Source organism: Cricetulus griseus, chromosome 3 (assembly GCF_003668045.3).
Source record: "Cricetulus griseus strain 17A/GY chromosome 3, alternate assembly CriGri-PICRH-1.0, whole genome shotgun sequence".
Classification (NCBI taxonomy): Eukaryota; Metazoa; Chordata; class Mammalia; order Rodentia; family Cricetidae; genus Cricetulus; species Cricetulus griseus.
Genome location: NC_048596.1, coordinates 17,793,149 through 17,812,204, shown reverse-complemented (window position 1 = coordinate 17,812,204; position 19,056 = coordinate 17,793,149). Strand labels below are relative to the sequence as shown.

Below are 19,056 nucleotides of genomic sequence, written 5' to 3'. Positions count from 1 at the left end.
CTCACAGATATCCACCTCCATCTGCCTCCAAAGTGCTGGGATTAAAGGTGTGCAACACCACTGCCTGGCTAACATTTAACTTTAATAATATTCACTCCAGGGCTGGAGAGACAGCTCAGTTGCTGAGAGTGCTTGCTGCTCTTCCAGAGGACCGTGTTTTGTTACCAGCACTCTTATCAGGCAGTTTACAATCACCTAAAACTCCAGCTCTCCGGGACTCAGCACTTCCCTGGCCTCCATGGGCATTTGTACACACATGGCATGTGTTAATACAAGTGCGCGCGCGTGTGTGTGCACACTGGTCCAGTAACTCCACCTGTTCTTGAGTCTGTCACTGTCATCACTGGCCTGACTAGTAGACAGGATTCTGCAGCACAAGGGCACAGAAACCCAAGATCTTCCTAACACTAAGAAAAGTCAGGCTGCCTATTAAGTAGCAGCAAATGACAGACACTCATTTCTGCAACAGATTTTAAAGGGACCCTCTGGTGTAAGCACACCTTAGTGACATTCTTGATCCAGTGCCCATCTCAAAATAGTCTTGAGAGACTCCACCAATTTGGAAACCATGTGACATGCAAAGGCCACCCTCCGAAGTTCTTGTGCTTGCTGATGAATTCCCAAGGCAGTTTCAGTCCTAGGAAGTGCTCTTCAGAATTATTTTGGAACTCTTCTGAGTTCATTCATGAGCCAAAGGGCACCACTGAGCAGAGCCAAGGAGCCTGATTGGTGTGTGGCAGCCAGGGGAGTTGGAACATACATGAGCAGGGTGCTAATACCCAAGGCCACCTGTTGCAGAAGAAAGAAGAAAGGCAGTGATACTGAAAGTGCCTGCACGTGGACAGCCAGATACACCAGCCTCCACAGTGCCACATCAGAGCATTAAGAAGCATTATATTCTTTGAGACTCTAGTCCATGCTGGCCTAGAACTCATAGTGCTAGCAACCTTATTTAGTCTTCTGAGTGCTAGGATTATAGACACGAGCTACCATACCCAGTTTCTACCTTCCCAGTCTACACTGATAGTTACCATTACCAGTTTCTATATGCCTTACTTTCATATACGTGGTTACTGAGAGATAAAGGTTTTCATTTTTGTTTGTTGGAGGCAGTTTCACTGTGTAGCCCAGACTAGACTAGAACTCACTATGTATACAAGGCTATTCTTGAACTCACATGCCTCTGTCTTCCAAGTGCTGGAATATACAGATACATAGTTTTGTGCTGTTAAAAATACTGTTCTGTCATCTGATTTTTCTTAAACTGCCAGGCAGTATTCCACAGCAAAGATACCATGGTTATTTTAGTTTGTTTCCAGTTCTAATCATGAGAGTTCTGAGTTTCCTCACACAAAGCTCCTAGGGTATTTCTAAGGCAGACACACCATCAGTTTTCTGGACCAAAGTGTTATACATTATATGTATCATGTATATTGCATAATTGCCCTCTAAGGAAAGCTATTATGGTCTCACCAAGAACACCAAAATGTATCAATTTTCCTATATCCATGCTAATAACATTATCTCTTTGCCTGCATTCCCCACATCCAAAACTCAGCCCTCCACACAGTGATGAGCACAAAATGATATTCATTAAGTTGCTCCTCTCTGATATTAAAAAGCTGCTGTGTTTATTAGCCGTTTGTCATTCCTCTTACAACAATAGTGTACTGTTACTTTTTGTGTAGTTTTTCATTATTAATCTACTATTAATATTAACTGGATGATTAACATTAACATTAACATCTGGATGTTAACATAACATCTGGATGATGCCACAGATCAAGAAGGGCTTTGTACCTGTGTGTATGCCAAAGCGAGCAGAGTCACTGCTGCCATCTTGGTCCTTCGAGGAAGGGGGACTCTCCGGGACAGGAAATAGAGCGCCGTAATGGCAGTGACAGACGTGATTCCCTGGGAGAAAAAGATTTGTCACACACAAGCTAGGATTTCACCCACACTGACCCTATTCAACTCATAACTCTCCCGAACCCCGAGCAACCAGGAAGACCATTACTAGTCACAAGGACACTGTTCCACCCCTGTTGTTCCTCACTAGCATCGCCCACAGTCCTCGTCTGCTGGAACTGAGGTGGCACTGTCACCCAGGGCACCACCTGAGTTTGTTTACTACTTTATACACACTTACCTTCTCTCGGGTGAGAGCCTTACTCTTTAAATCAGATCTTATATCCTTAGCTGTAATTTTATATCTAATTTTACATTCTTGTTTTTTTCTCAAAGACTTATTTTATCTTATATGCATGGATGTTTTGCCTGCATGCATGTGTGTGCACCATGTGCATGAGGCACCTGAGGTCAGAAAAGGGTACTGGAGCCTCTGGAACTGGAGTTAGTGTGAGTCCCCGTGTGGCTGGGAACTGAACCTGGGACCTCTGCAAGAGCAATCAGTGCTCTTAACCACTGAGCCATCTCTCCAGCCCTGATCCCTTATTAAAGCAGGGCTGACCTTAGCACATAAAGGGTTTAACTTCCCCGGGTTGTGAGTAGAGGGGATGGTAGTGCTTCCAGTGTTAAACACAATGAAAATCTTGGTTTCATTTATATCAGAATGAGGGTCTGGGGTAGCAATAGGTTTCTTTTCTGCAACCATGCCAGAGAGAATGTTTTCTATCATATCTTTACATCTGTTTCAGAACGGGCTATAGGGGCAGATCCAACCATACTTTATTTATGCTGAAATACTGTGTAGGGGTGGGGACTAACTACCTGGGAATGTCAGCCCTAGCCCATGGATATGAGTCCTCTCTGGATCTCCTTGTCTGCCATCTCACACTCAGCATGCCTCCATCTGATGACATCCTGCCTTTAGCTTAACACTCTCTCTAGAGGTTCCATTTCTGTTGGTCATGTTTTAGGAATGCTGCAGGAGAAACTGTGGGATCTCCTTTGATCTCTCTTAACATGTTTTCCTGACAGCTAATGTTAACTTCATGTTCCTCTAAAGCTCCTCTCAGATCTGCAGCTATCAAGGTCTTCCACTTAGGCCTTGTCCCCTGTGACCCTACCCTGCCTTCTCTAACAACACTGGGGTCTCCTGGGTGCCCCAGTTCATCACACTCAGGCTGCCAGGCCAGTCTTGGTACTGTTCCCACACCCTCAGTACCTATGGGCTTTATAAACGGAAAAGTATTAATGCGGTACCTTTGGGGCTCTACCAGAGCTATGTGCTCAGCCAGAGACTACAGTCTGTTGGCTGATCGCGCACATCCTGCTGAAATGGAGGCATGTTCACAGTTGAGGGAGTTAGTATTACCTTGCCTATCTGATTCTAAGCTTGAATTTGGGTGTAACCACAAAAATGTCAGATTAGACAACTGGTCAGTCCTACAATTGCTTCCAGAAGAATAAGCAGCAACTGCCTCACTGGCACTCCCAAAACGTGTGTGAGGGTCCCAATGCCCAGCAGCACAAACCAGCACACTTACCAGAAGCCGGTGATCAAACTGCACCATGGTGGGATTCTCGAAAACATTCTTCAGGATGGGGGAGAAGGTAAGGAGGTCCTCTGGGATCCAAGAGTCTCCCATTTTAGGGAAGGAGTTGTAAACAAGGCCCGCATCCAGTCCTGCCACGAAAGCCCCTGCATGCCAAGATACGCAGGACTTATCAAATGAAGACCAAATAGTAGCTCTGAATACAGAAGTCCCCTACCCCAGAGCTAGACAAAGGAACTGTTTGGAGGATAAAAGAAAAGTGGCATTTGGGCTTCCTGGGTAGAGAACATACACTACAGTCTCCACAGGAACTCAGCAACACCTCGAACCCTTATCTGCTCCGACCCCAAGATGGCAGTGTGTCTCTGCTAGAAGCCAGAAGCTCTGGAGGAGATGCCTATTAATTTGGAAAAAGTCCTTTGTTTTTAACTGTGTGTCCCTCCTGTCCCTAACTACTGCTGATCTTAGAACTTTAGGATTTACACTCTCATTTCCTCAGCGTCTGCTCAGACATCACCTTCTTATCAGAGGAGCCCCTGGTGGTCTGACATGGCACTCTTTGGCTCCATTCCTCTCCCTTCATCTTGCTTTATTTTCCTCACGCTAAATGTTACCAGACATGTTTTTGCTGTGCATTTTCCGTATTTCTTCCCAAGGATTCAACAAATATTTGTTGAAGGAACAAAGAAGATACAAAAAATTCACAAACTTACAAACTAAACCCTGGATAAGCACAAAAAGAAGGCAGGTGTGAATGGATGGATGATAGATCCGTTATTACCGACAGGGAGTCAAGGAAATTTGAATCATTTTTGTCAATGTGACTTACAAGATCAAAATATACATTATACAGGAAAGAAGTGAAGAACAGAGAATCAGGGGCAGGGTAGGCTCTTGGTCTGAATTAATGTTATGGTCATGACCGAGCAGCACTGTCCAATCAAACCTTCTGTGATAATGGAAGTGTTCTATGTCTGTTTCCTGCAATACATTAGCCACAAGCCACAAGTACCTGTTGATCATTCAGTGTGGCTAGTGTAACTGAATGAAAGCTAAATGTTATTTAACCTTAATTTAAGTTTAACAACATGGAGATTCTGATTCCTGTATTAGACAGTACATTCCAGAGTGAGAAAGGTAAAGGTTAACATATAATTTAAAAAAGAAGTTTAAGGCTGGAGCAATGGCTCAATGGTTGTTGCTCTTCCAAAAGACCTGAGTTCGATTCCCATCACCTATGTTGGTGGCTCCCAACTACATGTAACTCCAGCTACAGGGGATCCAATGCCTTCTTCTGGCCTTTATGTACACCTGCACACATGTGGCATATAATCACACAGACACACACATGCACGCACAAATAAAGTTTAAAACTCTCAGGAGGAAAGAGGAGCTACAGGTCCCAGCTCCAGTGACCTGAACATCTTTGACCATCACTGAGGATAGGCCACCTGTCTGATCCACTCTGGTGTAATGTGTACTAATAATGCTTACATAGGACAACTAACAGCCTTTGCTACACACCAGGCACTGTCTCAAGCACGCCATCTACATGACATACAGTCATCATCTCATCATCTCTCTTTTATACAGTTTGCAGTTCCCAGCTGAGGCTAGAAACCGATTTGGACTTGGGCAGAATGAATTTAAGTAAATATGCTCAATAGTTCTGTTCAACTGAGTGGACAGTCGGAGCTGAAAGCAGAGGGTAAATGGGGGAGCAAAGGAGCCAAGCATGATAGGAAAAGATAAAGAGGCAGCGGGAATAACAGTGTTAAACAAGAAATGCCACTTTACACTTGGGACAAGTGGGATGGAACTGCTGGGGTGTGTGCTGGGATGAAGCCTACCTGAGAGAGCCGTAAGGAAGACCAGGCCTGCTGTGCCACCAGCAAAGCGCCTCAGCCACAGGAGCTGTTGGGTTTCAGGTAACTGAAAAGGATAATCAGGTTATCTGTTTGGTAGGAACTATGGAGGCAGCAAGATCTCCAAATCCAAACCCAGACAATTTCAGGTTAGACTGTCTCTGTCTGCTAACAAGGATGAGTACCCCAACAGACAGACACTGCTCTAACATTGGATAAGTACCCCAGCAGACACTGCTCTAAAAATGATAAGTACTCTAGCAGGCACTGTTCTAACATAAATCTGTTTCACTGTTAGACATTTATTATGTATCTTCCCAGATACTACAAATAATTAAAGAGCCCCCAGTAGCTAGTAGTCACTGGGATAGAGAACATGACACTAGGTCACTTAACTATCATCTCAAATTCTTTCTATAATTAGGTAGAATATAAACAAATAAAAGGGAAAAACTGATAAAAGTTACCAGTAACCTACCAGAGTGAAATTCCAGTGTTTGGGTATGTGTGTGAGTGTGTGGGCACACATGAGCACTAAAGGAAAGGGGTGAAAAGATTTTAGGGGTTGAAATGGAAGAGCAAAGTGCCAGCAACTAGCTGTAGATGCAGGCAATTTATTTTATAAATTTGCCTTGGAAGTCAGAGGAAGAATTTTTAGATGAGGAATATTTACTATGAAAATGTTTCAATATTTGGCATTCCTATGAATATCTCCAGTCCTTACTGGGACCCAAGCCCCTAGCTTATCTATTAGCTAATTATACTGAAAAGTCTGATGTCACATCAATATATATATTGATATATCCATATATCCAAAGAATTGAAACTGGCGTCTTAAAGGTCTAGCTGCTTACCCATGCTCACAGACACATTCTTTACAATAGCCACAGTGGGAGCAGCAGGTGTTCGAAAGAATCTGAAGTTTAACTTACTAACTTTTCATTAGAACCAGATTTCCCCCTGCCTTGTCAGTACCTGTGCAGCTGTGGTAACAACGCAGACTGACACAGACCGACATTTACCTTGTGCTGAGGAAGTAGCAGTGAGAGTGAGGTCCACAGGCTGGCACAATACAGAACAAGTGCTGACCCCAGGTGGGCTGCGAGGCGGTACTGACTGACCCGAGGGATATCGTAGGACTCTGGCTTTTCTTCTAATCCACTTTTCACCATATACCAACCCAAGAGACCCTAGAATTCAAGCAGAGAGGGGCAAATCAGACAAGGTTTGACCTGCTAGGTTCTACTGAGAAAGTACATTATTAGAAAGAACACCCTTCCTGACCGGTTTCCACACCCTTCTAGTGTTCAGGAAGTGTGAACTGTTGGCAATTCTGTATTAACAGTATTAGTGCTTGATCACTGTGTAGACTTACGTTTTGTTAAAGTATAGTTCAGGTATATGAAATCACACAAAAGCTTATCTGCACTCCAAACTCCATAAATACTCTATATAATTTAATATGTAAACCACTGAAACAGAATAGTTTATTCTATGAAAACTAGATTGTATTTGGAAAAAGCTTAATAAAGGCTAACTATTTAAAAAACAATTACTGTCAAGATAGGAGGGTATAAGATGCTTCGTAAAAATATATTTCTACTCTCTAAGAAAAATGAAACTGGAAACTTTAATTTATGGAGATGAAGACATTTAAAGTTGAACTTCAAATTCCAAATTCAGTCAAAGAAAGACCAGCTCTTAGGAAGGAATGAAGAAAGGAAGAGGGAGGAAGACTGGTAAAGAGAGTGTATGTTTAAGCCAGATGTCCGCACAGACTTGGAATCCCAGCCCTTGGGCAGCAGAGGCAGCAGGATCAGCAATTTGGGTTGTACTTGGCTACATAGCAAGGTGGAGGTCAGACTGGGTACATGAGACCCTGTCTCATAAATCCAAACAATAACAACAGAATCACACCATTCCCCAACAACACGCGTGTTTATGTTTAGAAAGCTCACAGAGTGTATTACTCTCCATGGACCTTGCTGTAACTAGCAAACAGCCCAACTACATCAAGTCCAATCTTATTAGATAAGACAGAATCATTTCACCCACTGCCTCCTTTCCACAGATTCTGGTCAAAGGAGTGAGTGTCTACTACTTCTTCAGGTAATCCTTTGGGAATATTTCCTTCTCTCCTCAAGATTAGCCTGGCTATTGTAATTACCTTTCATCTTCAGGGACCCTGGAATTCTCTAGTCCAACTTGCTTCCTCCCACAATCCTATCTGACAACTTAAATTTCTACCTTAATTTTTAATATTTAATTATAAAATTAAACTTACATTTTATTCCATCTAATTTGCTTAGTTACTAAAATAGAATGAAAGTCAACTTTTATAATATACTTCTATAAAGTAAGTTTTATTAGTGTCTAATTCTTTATTGTAGTTTCTATTGCCTCATTAATCGCTGTTTTTTTTTTTTTTTTTTTTTGATTTGTTGAGACAGGGTTTCTCTGTGTAGCTTTGTAGACCAGGCTGGCCTCAAACTAACAGAGATCCACCTGCCTCTGCCTCCCGGGTGCTGGGATTAAAGGTGTGCGCCACCACCACCTGGCTATTAATCACATCTTAGTTAGCTTATTTCCTTACCACTTCTGAGTTAATTAACTATCTAGTTTCCTACTGGTCAAATGTTGATGTTTCTTTGATGCTATGACACCATCAGGACCTTTACACTTTGACCAAATATTTGTAGGAATCTTCTCTAGTTCCTTTTCTTTGTTCTTGGCTTTAACTGTGAGAATCTCCCAAAGCTCTTTTCCTTAAGAAAAGTCTAGCTTACATGATTTTAAATACCACTTATACTTGAACATCAGCTACATCTGTATCCCAACTCTCATCCCCCAAACTGTTTCTTTTGTAGTCCCTCTACAATAGGGATCACTCTTTCTAAGGCAGCAAACAAGTTAGACTAAATGGAAGAGAATACAGGAAGAGAGACACAATTGAAACATGAACTCTATCTACTTCTAGTAGTCCAAGAAAATGTACTTACTGAGTGCTTTCTGATTTTTAGACACCCAGCTAACTGCTTTACAGATATTATCTCATTTAATATCTATACTCCCTAAGTGGCACTATTACTATCTCTTCCTACAGTAAGTAAGGAAATCAGAAAAAAGTCAGACAGCGTGTCCTCAGTGACAGAACTGGGCTTAAAGCCAAGCCTATGACACTAAAATGCTTATTCTCAACTAATCTACTGTACTGTGTCAAAGATGATATCCTTAAATAATGCCAACTAGGAAGCTCTGTGGAGCATTTCTGGTTTCCCACTCTTGAATAAGTCTTACCTGGAAACAAACTAAGCCACATAGGGCAAGAACTCGTCCTTTCATGCCACGGCTGAGCCAACCCTTTCTCCAAAAATAGGCAGCAGGCAGGATGTACGCAAGGCCTACAGCTCGACCCCACATTCGGTGCGAGTATTCCATGTACCAGATAAACTTGAATTCCGCCAGTGTCATGTCATGATTCAGGCTAGGTGAAATGGGAGTCAAAAATGAAGAAAGATGAAACTGCTATTGGGTTTATTTACTTATTCTGTGTGCATGGGCACAAATATGCCACAGTATGTGTGTGGGTCAGAGATAATTTTTTGGGAATCAGTTTTCTGTTCTCTCCTTCCACCTTGTTATATGGAACTGTGAGCGAAATAAATCCTTTCCTCCCCAAGTTGCCTTGGTCATGGTGTTCCATCACACACACACACACACACACACACACACACACACCCTTGATCACACACAAATCAAGACATTTACCTGATTTTTTTCTAACACTTACATTTTAAATTCTGGAAATTGCTGGTATTTTTGGAATTCTGCTTCCCATTCTTCTTGGCTTGTGGGTGGCTTCATCTCCTTTATTAAATGCCAGTCTACCATTGAGAGGCCAGATTCCGTCAGCCTTAGAACAGAAAATTGTGATTGTATGATTCCAGAGTATTCATAAACAGTTTATGGCAACAAGTAGATGTGAACTTAACTTGTAGGTATGAACTCGTTTCCTCTTCCTTTTTTGTTTGTATTGCTGGATATGGAATCCAGGTTCTTGCACAAACAAGCTCTCATTTCTTTATACTTTTAGTTTATTCTCTCAATTCTTTTATTCAATCTCACCCCCTCACCCCGCCCCATTTACTGTTTTCCTGAAACAGGGTCTCTGAGGTAGCCTGGGCTTGCCTCTTACACGTCCAAGTGCTGAGATTACAGGCTTGTGCCATCATGACTGGGCCCCATTTCATTCTTTCATTAGCATTTCTTTACAGGCAAAGACAATGTTTAGATTAAGGAAATGTGTAATGAAGGCATAAACACATCCTCATTATTTTAGTGCTAAGGACTACACTCAGGGTCTTGCACACACAAAGTATTCATTCAACCATTGAGTTATATATAACACCAGCTAAAACTAACATTCTCTACGGCCGGAAAAGAGACTTATTGAAGAAGTACAGGTTCAAGATACTACATCTGTTGCAATTTCCCATAACAGCCTATGTTTAACAACACAGTATTTTGAAACAGGAGTGTAACGAATATGACGATAACACACATACACACTTCTTTAAAATTAAAAAGTAGGGGCTGAAGGGACAGCTCACCCAATAAAGTGCTTGTCTGAACATGAACACAAGCCCAGAACCTATGTGTAAAAACACAAAAAAACAGGCACAATACACACCCTTTAATCCCAGTTCTGGACAGGTTGAGACAAACATTCTGGGAACTTGATGGTCTATGTGGCAAGTTCAAGGTCAGTGACAGGCCTTATCTCAAAAAAAAAAAAAAAAAAAAAAAAAAAAAAAAAAAGAAAAAGAAAAGGTGGGCAGCACCTAAGAATGAAACTCCAAGTCATCTTCTGACTTCTCTACATGTATGCAGACACCCATGCACACACAGGCACACACACTAAAAAGTACTCTCACCAAAAAGGAATCATGGCTCCTCATGTAAAGACCAAGGCAAGAAATGTACAAAATAACCCTGGAAAACCTTATCCTACCAGAGAGCAAAGATGCTATCAAAGGACCTTGTCCAAAGATGCTGGGACCAATGTCAAGAGATTCCTTCCTACCAATTAAGACTGGAGAAGTTTAAGCAAGCTATCAACATAACCCTCACGGTGGACTAAGACATATCAAATGTATTTAAATATATGAACTCATAACAAAACTTCAAAACCCAAATCCTCTATGTGTAGCCTTTGAAGGATCTCGGGAACAGATTTACTATTTTGAAAATTAGTAAATAAGAGAGTGAATTAAGGCGTGCCTTTCCTATAAAGACTGTATCCTGGGGTAATGAAATTGCTAATGAGGGAAAGTTTCTGTCTATAGTTAAGCTAATAAAGTTTTGGAAGTTTTGGAATTCTAATGAAATAATGGAGACAGGCAATAATAATCAAGACAGGCGAAGCCCCCAAAAGATTCTAGAATGAATGCTCCAATCACCTATGCAGTATTTTGCCCCCTCACTACCAAACTAAATCTAATAAGCATCTACTCATTTACAGGACAGATAGGAACATAGACTGTGTTAGACGTCACTAGATAGTCAGACTGTGGGTAACCACAGGACAAATGACTTGGCCTTCTTCAATAACAACAAAACTTTGAAGACGTGACAAGAGGGAGACCCTAAATCCATGAAGTCTGTTTACAGATGTATCGATAACCTAAGAGACATACGAAGCAACTGTGGTACACGAACATGCATGTTTAATTTAAGCAAACAAACTGCAGGGGGGAAAGTTGAGATAAATCTGAACACTGGAGAGGTAAACTACAGAAACAATGCCCAGCCACCAGGGAAGAGTGAAACCTGTCATGATGGGCTCCTACTAATAAAACACTAAACTGTTGTAAAACAGAGCAAGTTATTTAGTTTCTCCATCTGCGAATTGAGAGAGCTAAACCAAAGGATGCCCAAAGCCCCTTTTTCCCACTGATGACCTGATTCACAAAGAGCAGAGGACTCACCTAGTTACTCCTCCAAGAATAACTGCTCCAGCTACCGTCCCACTGCACACAAGCAGCCATCGGCCCACTGCCTGCTCAGCTGCTTTCGAAGGAAGGGGCACTGTACCTTTTCCAGATTGCAAAGCCACTTCAGTAATGGTGCCATATTGCCCTGGCCTCAGAGGACGCCTGCTGCCAAAGCTGCAACCCCACTAAGGATCAAGAAAGAAAATCATAACTGAAGAATCAGGGAGAGACTGCTACCCACACTCAGCCTCGACGTGCCTGGAGAAAAGCATCCCATAAGGCTGCATTTTCACAGCTACCAATCTGGTTGAATCGCTGTCTCTCATCTGGACTACTGGGACCCTTTTCCTAAGGGGCTTTTCCTTTCAGTCTCTAAAGGTGCTGTACCCCTTCCACCCCCCAACATGTGCCCTTGCCTGACTGACACTACCCACTGTAGATCTGGGCTTGCGTTGCTACTCCCAGACTTTTCAGCGTCTCACAAAAGGCCACTCTCACAGCACAAGGTCCTCCCTACCACAACCCTTAACACACTGCCATGTCTTCAGGTGGTCTGTCCCTGTGACTCACTAATCTTCCAGCTCTGCATGGCAGGTTCCGCTCAATCTTTCTCTCTCTTACTGCCTTTGTTTGTAGCATCGGGCCCTTACACACAGCAATACACATTTAACAAGTGAACCAACAATGGAGTGAACTGACTCCTCCAGGGCAGGGGCCATGTGAGCATTTATTTTTCTCTTCCTAGATCATGACCCAGAGACTAGAATCCTCTGCTTTCTCTTCTCATCCCAAAAACCTTTCACCTTTTACTAACAGTTATCAGATAAGAGAATGCATGTCCTCTTTGGTTCTAACCCTACGAGTAAGAAAATGTGTGTTCAGTTTCCTAGTTCTAATTAGCTGGGTAACGAGACAAACAACTTAGAGTAAGCCTCAATTTTCTTCTCTGTAGAATGGGGTTATACAGCACTTCCTGACTTAGCAAAAACCAAATGTGCAAAAAATAAAATAACTGAGCGTTTATCACGTGCTAAAGGTTTAATGTATATTTAAAAACTGAACCCTCACCAACACCTTGTGAATCAGTAGTCACCCCATTCTACGGATTAGGAAACTGAAACATAAAGGCTAAATAAATTGGCCAGTAATACACAAACAGGGGGCAGTAATTCCGGATCCTCATTCGGGGACTGTCTGGACACAAGGAAATGCGTCGTGAGATCAGGGGACACCCCAGCCGGGCTCCCGCGATGGGACCCAGCTGCAGTGGGTACCTGTGCTCTGGACGCAGGCCCAGGGACGAGGAGCCCGACACTGCGGCTCCCCACGAAGGCTTTCAGGGGCGGAAGGAGCAACCGCTGCATACTGACAGCGCGCCGCCAGCTGCGGTCCCCGTCTCCTCCGGGAAAGCAGAAACACTTCCGGGTGAGGAGCCGCGCGCGTGCCCCCTCCGCGGCCGCTGGCCACTGCGCCTGCGCCTCGGCCTCGCCGGCGCTGCGGGGCGCGGGCGTCGGGAACGCGCCTCCCCCGCCGCTCGCGCAGCCGCGGGCACTCGGCGGAAACCGAAGGCGAGCGAGGGAGGAAGGCGGGAAGCATGAAGAAAGGGGCTCCCTGCGAGCGGAAACCGGCGTGGATGCCGTCGGGGAAGGCGGGTGCGGACGGTGGCGGGGCAGGGGTGGTCGGCCGGGCGACCCCCGCGGGGGTGGGTCCCCGCCTGTCACGTTTCCTCAGCTCCTCGCGGGTCCCGGGCAGTGACGCTTCCCGCGAGTCCCCTCAGCTTCTCGGGGGTCCCGGCGGGTCACGCTTTTTTTCCCCCCTCAGGTTCCCTCAGCTCCCCGAAGCCCCTTGGGCCACAAGAGGGCGCCGTACCCACCTCCTCACTCACCTCCCTGTCGCTTGCTGGATAGTCAACGTGCGGTGACACGTGGCATCTGTTGGTTACAGGTGCCTGGTTGCTTCCCGCGGGAGTTGTCCAGGGCTGGCTATCAGCGCAGACAGGAATTCGTCAGATTTCTTTTCCTCAGTGAACTCTTGGTTCTCCCAACCAGCGGTTCTCACATCTGTTTTTCTTAGTGCTTACTGTCCTGAAACTATTGACTGGTTACTAGAAAATAATAGCCTTAATATACCTATCATATGTTAAGTAAAATAGTGTAGGTGGCAGTGTATTTTGCAAATCTCTTTAATATGGAAGATAGCTGGATTCTCATACTTACGTCTGCATCCCATCTGACACATTTAGTAGTGTCCTGAAAACTGCATCCCACTGATGAGAGAGAGGCTAAGACAGAGAAAGGCAAGTAAAGCCATAGACTCGTGTCCCCCAAGCTACCCGGAGTATCTTCCTTTCAGCACTACTGCCTCAAACGTCTGTTTTGATCCCTACAAAAAACTTTGTTGCTTAGGCTCCATTCCCATCCTCTTCTGTGAAGCTACTGATTATCCTTCAGCATTATCAAGTCCCACTGGTGTGACTGTTGACGTGGCTACTTGTTTGTGGAGTTAGGGCATTGTTGTTTAAGACCACAGGTAACATTTGAGTTCTAATCTGTGGGACCCATAGTCTTTTATTAAATAAATGGCAATTGCAACTTCATATTAGGAGGAAACAGATTTTTGCTTTTCAAAGTAGTTTTCATCATGAAAGCATTATTAAGTAGAAGTCAAGCAACATAGAAAAGTAAAAATAATCACAAATTCACTGACCATTAGTAACCACTATGACAATGTGGTAACTTTTTATAGAAATCATTAAATGAAGCATGAATTACACTTTTTTGTTTTGTTTTTGTTTTTTGAGACAGGGTTTCCTTGTAACATTCCTGCCTGTCCTGAAACTCACTTTGTAGACCAGACTGGCCTTGAACTCACTGAGATCGACTGCCTCTGCCTCTCAAGTGCTGGGATCAAAAAGGTGTGTGTCACCATCACCAACAAATTAAACATTCTAAAATTGTATTGATTATTATTGTGGGGGGGTACATGTAACAGTGAGTATACGGAGGTCAGAAGACAACTTTGTAGAGTTCTTTCCAGTTTTAAATACATTCAGGGACTGAACTCAGGTTGTCAGGCTTGCACAGTGAATGGTTTTACCCACTGAGCATTTTTTAGGCCCCAACATTCAAATTCTTAATTAAAAATACATTATCCATTTAACTTGCAGGAAAACCTCAAAGCCACTAAGACCATACTTTTTAGTATTAACATATGAATTTGTAATTCAGATTTTAGTATATATTTGAATGACTCGTTAGCATGGTAGGTCCTGTGCTTGCTGAGAGGTGAAGATAAAGTATTCTTAAATAACAACCTTATTAAGGAACTTCATGTCAACCAATAGAGGTCAGATATATATCCCATAAGAGGGGAAACTAGGGTTTTAATGAGAAATATGGAACTCAAGTTATTGGAGTTCAAAAGAAGGACATAAACATTTCTACTTTGGGAGAAAAAAAAAACCATGGAAATGTGACTTGGTAAGATCCTTGAAAAATACTGGGCAGTGGTGGCGCACGCCTTTAATCCCAGCACTCGGGAGGCAGAGGCAGGCAGAGCTCTGAGTTTGAGACCAACCTGGTCTACAAGAACTAGTTCCAGGACAGACAGCCTCCAAAGCCACAGAGAAATCCTGTCTCAAAAAACCAAACAAACAAAAATCCTTGGAAAAGTTTAGCTTTTGAAGATGAAACTAGAAGGATTTTTGTCAATTGGGATAGTATAATCAGTGGCAAAGATGGAGACTGTAGTTTATTCGTGACAGTGAATGCTTTTTGAATGCTTAGTGGGTGTATCCTTTATATAAATTATCTCCGTGTTCATTACTCTGAGGACAGGAATTGAAACCTCTGTTTCATGGAAAAGTAACTTGTCTAGGCTCACAGAGTGAATAAAGTGGGACCAGGGTTTGAACCTTTGTTTTTAACTATGTGTTCCTTATAACTGCTGGCGCTGAGAGGCATTCTGAGAGTCTGAGCTGAGACACTGTGATGAGGTCCGTGTTTCAGGAAGATTAATTTCACATTTAGTATGTACTAAGATGATTTGGTTTCTTTTGCATCTGTATATCTGTTTCACAGTCTGGAGACACTTAATAAGTGTGCTATTTTACCACACGGATGAGTCTTAGTATAGCTATTTGTTTCTCTATTGCACATTTGGATTCAGGCAGCAAAAACTGAAGTATGAGTGGAAGTTTGGTATGAATTGTGAGTTCCTTCAAGAATGTCTGTTGTTCCTGTATTTTAGGAGCACCATGTGGATTTCTTATGGAAGTATGTGTAGATTCAGTGGAGTCGGCCATGAATGCAGAAAGAGGAGGTAAGGCAAACGAGGTAATGAATAGTGGCTGACAGCCATTTTTAAGAGTCTGAAAATGCATCTTGTGAACTGACCTCAAGAAAGACCTTGCCAAGCTGGGCACTTGGGAGGCTGAGGCAGAAGGGTCACTGTGAAGTCAGTGTGGGCTTTAGAGTGAGACTCCATTAAAAAAAAAAAAAAAAAAAAAAAAAAAAGCGCCCTGGATAACCTACTGAAGAACTTGGCATGGTGCCACATGCTTATAATCCCAGCATGGGGGAGCTAGCAGCATGAGGGTCGAACGTTTGAGGCTAGCTGAGCTAGATAGGAAGACCTTGCTTTAGAAAGTAAAGCAAAATTTAAAATTTATTGGAAAATTACTGTCTAATCTTCCCTTCCTCCAGCAGGTCACATTTTAAGTCAAGATTCTATAATCCTGATTATTCATTAACATGATTATTTTATTGAACTTGACACAAGTTTAAGAAGTTAAAAGAATTTAAAGATATCTTTAGGGCACTGAGCAAGTAGCTCGGTGACAAAGCAGTTGTAACATGTGCAGTCCCCAGTATTGAATAAGAGTGAACATTAAAGATGGTTTTTAGATGTCTTATCTTTTTACCATAGGTGCTGTTTTGTTTTGTATTCTAAATTTGTTTTTGTGAGAAGCATAGACATTTCCATCATCTCAAGGTCAGAAAAATAATTTTAACTTACTTTTTGGTAGTACTAGGGGTAAAAACTGGGATCTTGTGCATTTTGGGCAAGCATTCTACTAAGCTATGTCCCCAAACCTTTATTTTTAATTAAGGAACATTTTCAGACATAAATGAATCAGACATAACATGTGAATTCCCATGTGCTGGCTAGTTTGTCATTTGGGAAGAAGGAACCTCAGAATACAAAATATCCCCACCAGACTGACCTTATGGGCAAGCCCGTGGTACATTTTCCTTCTTAATGATTGATATAGGAGGACCCAGCTCCTGTGGGCTGGTGGTCCTGAGTGCTATAAGAAAACAGATTGAGTAAGCCAGTAAACAACACTCCTCCATGGCTTCTCTAGTTCCTGCCCTGGCTTCCCTTAGTGATGGACTTCTCAGGTAAAAGAAACTCTTCCTCCAATTGCTTTTGGTCATGATGTTTCATTGCAGCAGTAGAAACACTAACGTTCTATCTACTCATCATTCAGTTTTGCATTAGTTGCTTTTCTTGTTGCTGTGGTATATTACAATACAAAAGAAACTTGGAGAAGGAAGAGTTTATTTTGGCCTCCATCATGGCACTGAAGGCATGTTGACCGAGCCTGAGGCAGCTGATCCCACTGGGTCTGCAGTCAGAAAGCAGGGAAGTGGATGCTGATGCTCAATTGGCTTCCTCTTTTCTTTTCTGTTCTTTTTTGGGGGAGGGGGCGGTGCTCCAGCCCATGAAATAGTGCCACCCACATTCAATGTGGATCTTTCCTCCTCAGTTACACTTCTCTGCAAACTCCCTCAAAGATGCACTCAGAGATGTGTCTCCTTGGCGATTCCATATCTAATCAAATTGACAAATGAAAAGCAATCATTACAAACTTCAACCATTTTTAAGTCGTGGGCAGTCATTTTCAGCAAGTATTTTTGGTAAGGAGCAGTTTACATGTTTTCAATTTTGCTGGACACATTAGATTATTGCCACTCCTTGTTGCTTTTTGAAAACTTTTGTAAAATCCCTTCGTGGCAATGAAAAGGAATGAAGGATTGATAGTTGCTATTGCAGATGATATTTTCCCTGGTTCCCTGTGCAGATTGAGCCCAGGGCTTTTTACATGCTGTATTGCTGAGCTACATATCCCTTATTCTTGGTTGTTTTGAGAGTCTTACTATAACCCAAGGTAACCTCAAACTGTGATCTCTTACCTAAACCTTTCAAGTGGCAGGGTTGCAGACATGTACTACATACTTGATGATTTCCTCTTTTTTTTTTTTTTTTTTAAAAAAAAAAAAGGTTAATTTTTCTCTTTTTTCGTAGTTGACTTGTTACATGCACTATGATGTTCATCGTTCAGAGAGCATCAGTCTCAATTTTGCTAATTATGTAAGTGGTGCAATACGATATTATTTTCTAATCACTTTATTCCCTGTTGAGTTGTAGTTCACCCAGTCATTTAAAGTCCAATTCAGAATTGAGCTTTAATAAACTTGTTTCATAGGGATGGAAAAATGGCTCATTGGTTACACACACTGGGTGCTTTTCCAGAGGGTATGGGTTCAAATCCTAGCACCCTCATTGTGCTAGACACTCTCACAACTGTCTATAACTGCAGTTCAGAGAGTCAGATGCCCTCTTCTGGCCTCTGTGGGCAGCAGGCATACACATAGTACACAGACATGCAGGCAAAATACCCATATTTAAAAATTAAATAAACTGGGGAAGGGGGTGCATGTCTTTACCCCCAGCACTGGGAAGGTGGAGGCAAGCAGATCTCTATGAGTTTGAGGTGAGCCTGGTCTATACAGCAAGTACTAGAACAGCCAGGACTATACAGAGAGACCCTGTCTCAAAACACCAAAATTAAAATAAAAATTTAGATATAAAAATAATTTTTAAAAATTGCTTTATAGTCAAGTATCTGTTGTATTACATTAGGACGACATCTTGTATTTTTCTTTGTATGTGTATATGTATTTGTATAATGTTAAGATTATTCAGTGAGCCGGGCGTTGGTGGCGCATGCCTTTAATCCCAGCACTCGGGAGGCAGAGGCAGGCGGATCGCTGTGAGTTCGAGACCAGCCTGTTCTATAAGAGCTAGTTCCAGAACAGCCTCCAAAGCCACAGAGAAACCCTGTCTCGAAAAACAAAAAAAAACAACAACAACAAAAAAAAAGATTATTCAGTGGATTCAGGTGTTACCAACCTGATCTATCTTTTATAAGTTTTCCAGTCATTTGTCAATCTAATAATTTTAGTATATATATGTGTTTATGCGTATGTGTACACATATATATTTGAGGTTGAATTTTGTTTTTTTGTTTTTGGACGGACATAGGGTATCACTATGTAGTTGAGGCTGGCCTTGAACTCATAATCTTTCTGCCTCAGCATTCCAAGTGCTAGAATTACAGGCATGTACCATCATGCCCTGCTTAATATTTATTTATTTATTCATTCATTCATTCATTTATTAACTAGTAACAACTAGAAAGAACAGCTTTTTCATCATTTAGTCATGTTGAAATGTGGTTTGTGTGAGAGGAAGGGAGAAAGGCTGGCTTCTTCACTGATTTTCAAAATAGCACTTCTGTTTGCTATCCTCCAGTGAGTAGTTTTGACATTATAAAACTAGATTTAGACATGTGTTTTCTATCATATCTATCTATCATAGAGTTGTTTTATTAGTGCTTAAAATATTCTATCTTTGGCTAGTGAGAGCCTTATCCATGAGACCTTTTAACATGAC

General features: G+C 42.3%; 2 protein-coding genes across 5 annotated transcripts in view; one reads left to right on the top strand and one right to left on the bottom strand.

Annotated features, from left to right (window-relative positions):
* Positions 1-500: 500 nt before the first annotated feature.
* On the bottom strand, positions 501-12,747 carry LOC100751499 (cytochrome c oxidase assembly protein COX15 homolog). Of its 2 annotated transcripts, XM_027407262.2 has the most exons (9): positions 12,591-12,747; positions 11,311-11,501; positions 9,114-9,236; positions 8,621-8,807; positions 6,346-6,513; positions 5,309-5,390; positions 3,450-3,604; positions 1,801-1,914; positions 501-789 (listed from the first exon to the last, which is right to left on the bottom strand). In XM_027407262.2, exons 1-9 carry the CDS (start codon positions 12,678-12,680, stop codon positions 658-660), a joined length of 1,242 nt encoding a protein of 413 aa, XP_027263063.1. In that variant the 5' UTR covers positions 12,681-12,747; the 3' UTR covers positions 501-657. The 2 variants fall into 2 exon arrangements, with proteins under 2 accessions (XP_027263063.1, XP_027263064.1); XM_027407263.2 differs by lacking the exon at positions 11,311-11,501 and having other exon boundaries at positions 12,591-12,741.
* A 52-nt stretch (positions 12,748-12,799) lies between these two features.
* Cutc (cutC copper transporter) overlaps positions 12,800-19,056 on the top strand; it is a 21,867-nt gene continuing 15,610 nt past the window's right edge. Inside the window, exons 1-2 of one of the 3 annotated variants that reach the window (XM_027407265.2) lie at positions 12,800-12,968; positions 15,565-15,636. In XM_027407265.2, coding sequence (XP_027263066.1) covers positions 12,911-12,968; positions 15,565-15,636 — 130 coding nt within the window. In that variant the 5' untranslated portion in view covers positions 12,800-12,910. Of the gene's footprint in view, positions 12,969-13,463; positions 13,613-15,564; positions 15,637-19,056 lie in introns of those variants that run through there. The other 2 variants (XM_027407264.2, XM_035441821.1) reach the window with 2 other exon arrangements.